The sequence below is a fragment of the Toxoplasma gondii genome, chromosome IV (genome assembly GCF_000006565.2).
Source record: "Toxoplasma gondii ME49 chromosome IV, whole genome shotgun sequence".
Taxonomy (NCBI): Eukaryota; Apicomplexa; class Conoidasida; order Eucoccidiorida; family Sarcocystidae; genus Toxoplasma; species Toxoplasma gondii.
The window spans coordinates 1,543,557-1,550,015 of NC_031471.1; the positions used below are offsets into that span (position 1 = coordinate 1,543,557).

Below are 6,459 nucleotides of genomic sequence, written 5' to 3' on the forward strand. Positions count from 1 at the left end.
AGTACATTTTTGTCAAGTTGATGTCGCAGTAACAGGCATGAGCGGATATCCTGTGCGCAGAATGGATTGTCAAGACTGCCTCGGGGTCCGAGTTTTGAGAGCCGTCCTCCTGCATGAGTTTCATCGTCGATTGGGGGGTCAACTGAGAGCTGCCTCCTCTGGTTGTGGACAGACAGGGAGTGTCAATCCGGATACCATGAACGTTCGTTCTGATCGTCTGACGAAGAAGACCTGTATCTTGGGTCTTTGGCAACAGCCTTATGAAAAGAGACACCGTTTTTGGGAGTATTTGTTGAGGGCTGACGCAAAAGAGTGTGCCCGCTGCCGGGAAAACCGGAAGGAACAGCCGTGGCGCGCAGGCTCCTGAAGTCTCATCGAACCCCTGAAAAGCGTTCCCTGGTTGTGGGCGTTTCTGTCGCTGGAGGCGAAAAAGGATATGTAGCTAATAAAGAACCGTCCAGGGTCCCTGGTCATGCATTCCCAATCAAAAAATATTCTCCACGAAGCAGTTTACCACTAAAACCTGGGTTCAGGTTTCAGGCAATACCTCGTATGGAGCAATACGTCGTATGGAGCATCTCTTTTTGGATGCGGGGAGGCACAACGGAAGAAGAAGAGGATATGGAGCTGGAGGTATCTAGCAGACAACGTGACACCGACGCTCTTTCAAGTGGTGCCTTGGATGTTCAGCTGACATCCGCCACGTGCCCCTGTTGAGTTCTGGGGAAGTGAGTCATGGTGGTTAAAACAAGCACGCATGGTGTACTACGGACATCGTCATGCACCATTTCCACTCACTTAGGACAAGCCTCGCACGTAATCCACCCTCGCATTGCCAATAGAGGGCAAACATTCTCAGCGTACGTTGACTGCGAGGGGTAACAAGCATTCCCTGCGGTGAACTTAACAGAAGAACACGAGGGTGTCACTTGCATCAGAATCTAGGTTCGAGAAGTCAACTGTGTAGCATCAGTGTTTTGCAGTGAGAATCCTCGCGGACCCTACTGCTTGTCTCCTTTTCCGAAGCCGAGTGTAGTGTTTCCGGCTCCCACTGGACGGCACGAACGGCTCTCGAGTGCCGATCTCCTGAATCTTTGAACGGAAACTGGACTGGCCTTTTGGGTAGAATTCACATCTGTTGTTCCGATGGTCACTTCGATGGTTGTTGTTCACGGAGATCGTGACGCAAGCCCTAAGATGTACTGGCGTCCTTAGCTGTGGACCATGCCACTGCTTGCCTTCACGCAAGACGTGCGGAGTCAACCCGTAGAGCCACGTGTCCGCGTCTGAGTCGAAGAAACAAATCATACTGGCGTTGACGTCACGTCGCTGTGATATGTCCTCAGATCTACATGAGTAAACCCCCCTCCGTTTGTGTTGCAGCCAGTAACACACTCCTAACATCAGTTGGTCCCTACTTCTGCAAATTGACATTTCATGATGAAGATATTAAAACGCAGGTGAATTCGTATCCGCATCCGCTGATGTGGACCTAGTCACATCCATCCGATCCCGCGGAGACTGCTTTGGAGTCATGCTTATTCGTATTCAATACAGGAAAATTAGGGTGGAAGTGTGTAAGCCTGAAATGGTCACGCCTTCAGGCCAACATGTCGGCAATCTCAACAAGGACAATGCCAGGAGTCAGTTGGTTCAGAAAAACTGCCGAGTACTTCATGCAGGAACCAAGAACAAGGACAGGGCATTCTATCATGTAGAGCGGCCGACAGGCGTCCCCTGCCTCGCTGTAGTTTGACGATGTAGCAAGAGTGCATGAATACGTGACAACATGTACCCGTTCCCTAAACCGTCAGTCTGTTTGCCGAAAACACTCCCCTGAGACACATTGACATGTGCCTCAAGAAAAAGTAGAAACTGAACTCCCGGTGGGCTCACTTGGGCTTTAAAAGGCATCTTCTTAATTTGTTGTTCTGGATTGTCGGTGTTCATCGATTAGCGGCCTACCGCCAACCGTGTTGCATGCGTACCTGTGCCTTCGGCACGGCCAGCGTTCTTCAGGACCCGCAACTCAACACTCACTCTTTAGCGACGTGGTCCTCCAAACGCTTCAAAATGACTGCTCTGATCTCTTGATCAGGAGAACGCATGCACCGTTCAACTCTATCAACGAACGAACCCCCCGGCACGAATCCGTACCTGCGTCTTTCACTCCTTCGACAACGGGACTCTCCGCTTACTGTGGCACCAGATTCGCCACACTCACCTCTTCGAGAACAACTAAGCCTTTGGACACAGTTATCTCTGGACGCATGTAGCATCTGCCCAATAGCCCACATGCAGTCCATCTGACTCTTCCTTCCGTAGTGCGCATTTCCACGGAAAAATTGGAGCTGCCAAATCAAGGAGTTGCGCATATTCCACACATCTGTAATTTCGCTTCAGCACACAGAATGCGCTTCTCGATGCACACTGGACGTCGTTTCCTTTCACCGCTGAACTTCCCCTCATCCGCCCACTGCTTTTGTTTCTTTCGTACATGAGCGACCCAGCACGGGCACAGAAAGCAAGCACTGTCTCCTGGTCGATACGTGCTTTCCTTTTTTCGTACGGAAGCGGAAATCCACATACTCGCCCATGTCGAGGTCGGGCTCGCTCGGCTGCAAACTCGAGGGATGATACCCTGGACTCGTTGACTGGTGGCAGTCGGAGGGCGCTGGTGTTGATTTTTCACGTGGGTTGTAGTGAAGCTGCGCTCCCACATCTCCGTATCCTCCACTCTTGATTGACCACTCAGCTTGTGCCACTCGTTATCTTGTTTGGGGCACACGATCGTAAAAACACTACACTTTGGAAGACGACGCACGCACAGGAGTGTCACGTCTGCAGCGTCGGTCTAGTGTCTCCATGACCTCATTGCTCCCCTGCTGGCTTGTAACCTGCCGTTGACGCTATCTAGGACTACATTCCGTGGATCCAATCTCCGTCACAGCTGCAGACCAAGAATCGCCGAAGCCACATCCCCCCGTCCGTTTCTGATTCTCTCGCCAATCTCCCTGGCTCTCCTGTTCGGCCGCGTTTCGTGGCGAAATGCAGCGGCGCGTTTTCGCGTACCACTCATGCGAACTCAACCAGCGTACAGGGAGCACGTCCTCATGTCGCGTTCCTGCCCTGCCGAACTAGGGACTCCGAGCAGACGCCGTCTCAGGCTGCCAACGGCCAAAAATGATGGTCGCCACGTCCGTCGCCAGCGCCGAGTGCCCGGGCCACCATGCCGTCCTCTAACGCTGCGAGCCTGTGTGTCGTCTTGGTCGCGCTGTGAGAAGGCACTGAACAAAGCAGACGCACATGTGACAACGCCTAAACCCCACAGGCTGCGACGGTCGCGCCACTCGACCGAGCACCGGAGCATGAGCAGAGTACGACTGGCCCTTACAAAGAGCCAACGCCGGTAGAGGGAATGGGGACAGACAGGCAACCGACCTCCGGGAGAATCCGCAACGAGCGCGAACAGAAACCCACAACATTCCCAGCGGCCCACATTCGTCGGCACCTGGCGGCGATCGGTCTGCGTCACATCCCAAGCCCCCGTGGAGAGGCACTGACTCTCCGTTGCCTGCCGTTGCGGCACCATGTGCCATACTGTCACCGCCTTTTTCCAGACCACGTTACGACATCCGATCCCTTCACGGCTCTGTTGAGCCTCCCCGGGAGCTACATGCTGTCCGCTCGCGATTCACGAAAGAAAGACGACTTGATTGCTTCCTTGGTGCTGCATGCCACATTTGGGTGGTTGCGTATTCGAGCCCGGGATTTGCTGCTCCTGTCCCGGGCAAAAAGCCCAGCTCGAAGTTCGACAGATCTGTACCATCAGTCCCCTGTGTCTATCCGTCTGACCATTCAACTGCGTCTTGTCTCGCCGTTTCGTCTCGCTTGCCGTTGGCCCCCCCTTCCAATCTCATTATATTCCCCGTCCTTTACTTGCATCTGTTTCTTTTTACTCCGTTGTTCACTCCTGCGTGTTCTGTACATCACCCTCCCCATGGTGTTCCACAGGTTCCGCGCCGGCGCTGCGATCCCTACCCCCACCGAGTGAATTGGGGACTTCTGAGGCCTCCAATACCAGCCACAGGCATGCACAAAAGTCCACGGTGGCATTTCATTTTCCATCATCACCGCTCGAGTGAGCCACGGTCTATGGCGAAAAAATCAAGAAACGCCTAGTGGTCCGCACTGCGACGAACGGCAGCGGAACTTGCGTGGTAAGCAAACACGTGGCTGTAAAATCACATAAGCCGCACTAAAGGGGTTTTTGTATCTCGCCTGCACCTCCCATGTTGCCAGTTCTGTGCGCCGCAACTGCGCGACGGACCCCATGTCATATGCGACCTGAGTTGTTTTTTGTCGACTCTACAGCGTGCCTTGATTCAGAAGTTTCCCAACACGGTTTCAATGCGGTTTGCATTCCTACACACTGATCTGAGTATCTGGACGTCTTGGTTTCCCACCTCCTGCGCATGGGGTAAACAGCCAGGGACGCCGTCGTTTTGGCACTGACTCCAAGATCCAGGAGAAATAACAGTTGGCGGCGGCGACGTCTTACTCGGAACTGCCTGCACTCGGTCGGTCCGGCGCCTCCAGGATGGCGCGTATTTCGGGGCAGTGCCCGTGATTTGGAGGAGACATCCAGGGACCCTTGCCATGCTTCACGCGTGCCCTTGCCGACTGCCAAAGGCGTAGTCCATACTGATCAATGCAGTCGAATATAGCCTGTCTCTCTTCCTCGATCATGATATCGAGGAGGTCCGATGCTTCCTCATATTGTTTCCTTCTCTGCGCATCTGCCTCAACACGCGCTCGATCCTGCAGCTTCCAGATATCGCGCTGCTTCTCTAAGAAGTTCCTTATGGTATTCGCGGCTGCGAGGTCGAACACTAGTTTCGTCAGCGATCGCTCCCGCAGTGCCTCGTTGAGGTCGTCAGGAACAACCCACCAGTTCGTCAAGAGACGACACCTTATCTCTTTGAATGACTGTTTCCACTCACTGAGCTGGCGTCTGACAAGTTGCAACGCGGCGACAAGATTTGGAAACGCTGCGATGTCAAGCTCTGTCACATCAGTGACTCCCTCCGATGTCAGCAGCTCTGGCGGTGCTATTCCACGTGGGAAAACAAAACTCGGTGGCGGAGGCGCATGGTAGGCAATGACTATATGGGATCGCACCGTTGTGATGGCCCTCGTCAGCGTCAAGACACGTGACTCTGTTTCCTTTATTTTCTGCCGAATCCTTTGGGCGGTAATTCCTAGTGGCGTGTCCAGGACAGCCCCTTCTGCTCCCCCTTCATCATCTCTGTTTGTGGCGTCAGCATCTGAGTCTTCTCTGGGACCTGCTGATTGGCGCACGCGTTTCTCGGTTGCTTCCAGTTTTTCCGCAACACTGTACAAGGCGTCCAGCCGGGACAGGGCGTCTAGATATGACATCACGGCTTCGTACAAGCTACCAAATTGTACAGCAAAATCTGGACCTTCTAGCGTATTCCCCTCCACGGCTGCTCGAACAAACCATGCCAGCCCTGGCCGCATGTCAAACTCCCTCTTATCCTGTTCGTGTTTCTCACAGATGGCAGTCAACTTGGCCTCTAGATTCCTCGCCACGGAATCGAACCCTCCCTGCGGAACCGGCACCGTCCCCTCCCCGTCTCCCGTCTCCCCTTTGTCTCCACCGCCACTACTGGCCGCTGTGTCCCGCCTCGCGCTCTCCTGTTTCGAATCACTTCTGCCACGGCGTTCTCGGTGTCGAGTCCGTCCTCGCGTTGCCTCTTGGTCCGAGTCGTCCGGCTTCGATGGCGGTTCAGCGGGACGTGGAGCCGCCTCTTTCGTCCGTTTCTTCTGTCGCCTCGCCCCGACTTTTGTCGATGCCGGCTTGGACGTTTTCGGCCGGGCTCCTGTTCTGACGGCTTCCATCCTGGCGGCTGATTCACTGATGCTCGATCCGCTTGCCGCAGCTTCAGACGTCTGTTCTGTGTCCGGCATGCTCGCACTTTCTTCATGTACCTCTGTCAGTCCCACACCGACCGGTGGAGGCGCGTGTTCTGGCATGTCTTGTCGTTTGCCATCAATGTCACTTCCACCTCCCGGTTTGTCATCAGTCGCCGAATCCTGCGTCGCCGACGTATCAGGTTCAGCTTTCACGCGTGACTCTGGTGAGCGTTGGGCCTCTCCTTCCCCAGCGCTGTGCGCCTTGATCGCCTTCTTCTTCTTCCCTCTGCCCCTGCCTGCGGTCTCGTGCGTTTTCTCGCCCGGCGGGTGCGTCGCAGTTTCTGAGGGACCAGACACCCTAGGCTCTCCCTCCTCCCCACCTGCTCCTCTTTGCTCTCTAGTGGAACCTTCGCTGTCTAAACCTTCGGTGACCCCAGCGGCAGACGCATGTTGATCGACACCGTCCACCGTGAGAGCAGATGGTGACCTGCCTGCATCCTCTTCTGCTCTGTCAGCCTCTGT

The 6,459-nt window shown here is 54.7% G+C and overlaps 1 protein-coding gene across 1 annotated transcript; it reads right to left on the minus strand.

Annotated features, from left to right (window-relative positions):
- Positions 1-1,576: 1,576 nt before the first annotated feature.
- TGME49_318120 (hypothetical protein) lies at positions 1,577-5,991 on the minus strand (the record flags this gene model as incomplete). Its single annotated transcript, XM_018782919.1, has 1 exon — positions 1,577-5,991. One exon carries the CDS (start codon positions 5,989-5,991, stop codon positions 4,558-4,560), a length of 1,434 nt encoding a protein of 477 aa, XP_018637993.1. The 3' UTR covers positions 1,577-4,557.
- Between the last annotated feature and the right edge of the window lie 468 nt (positions 5,992-6,459).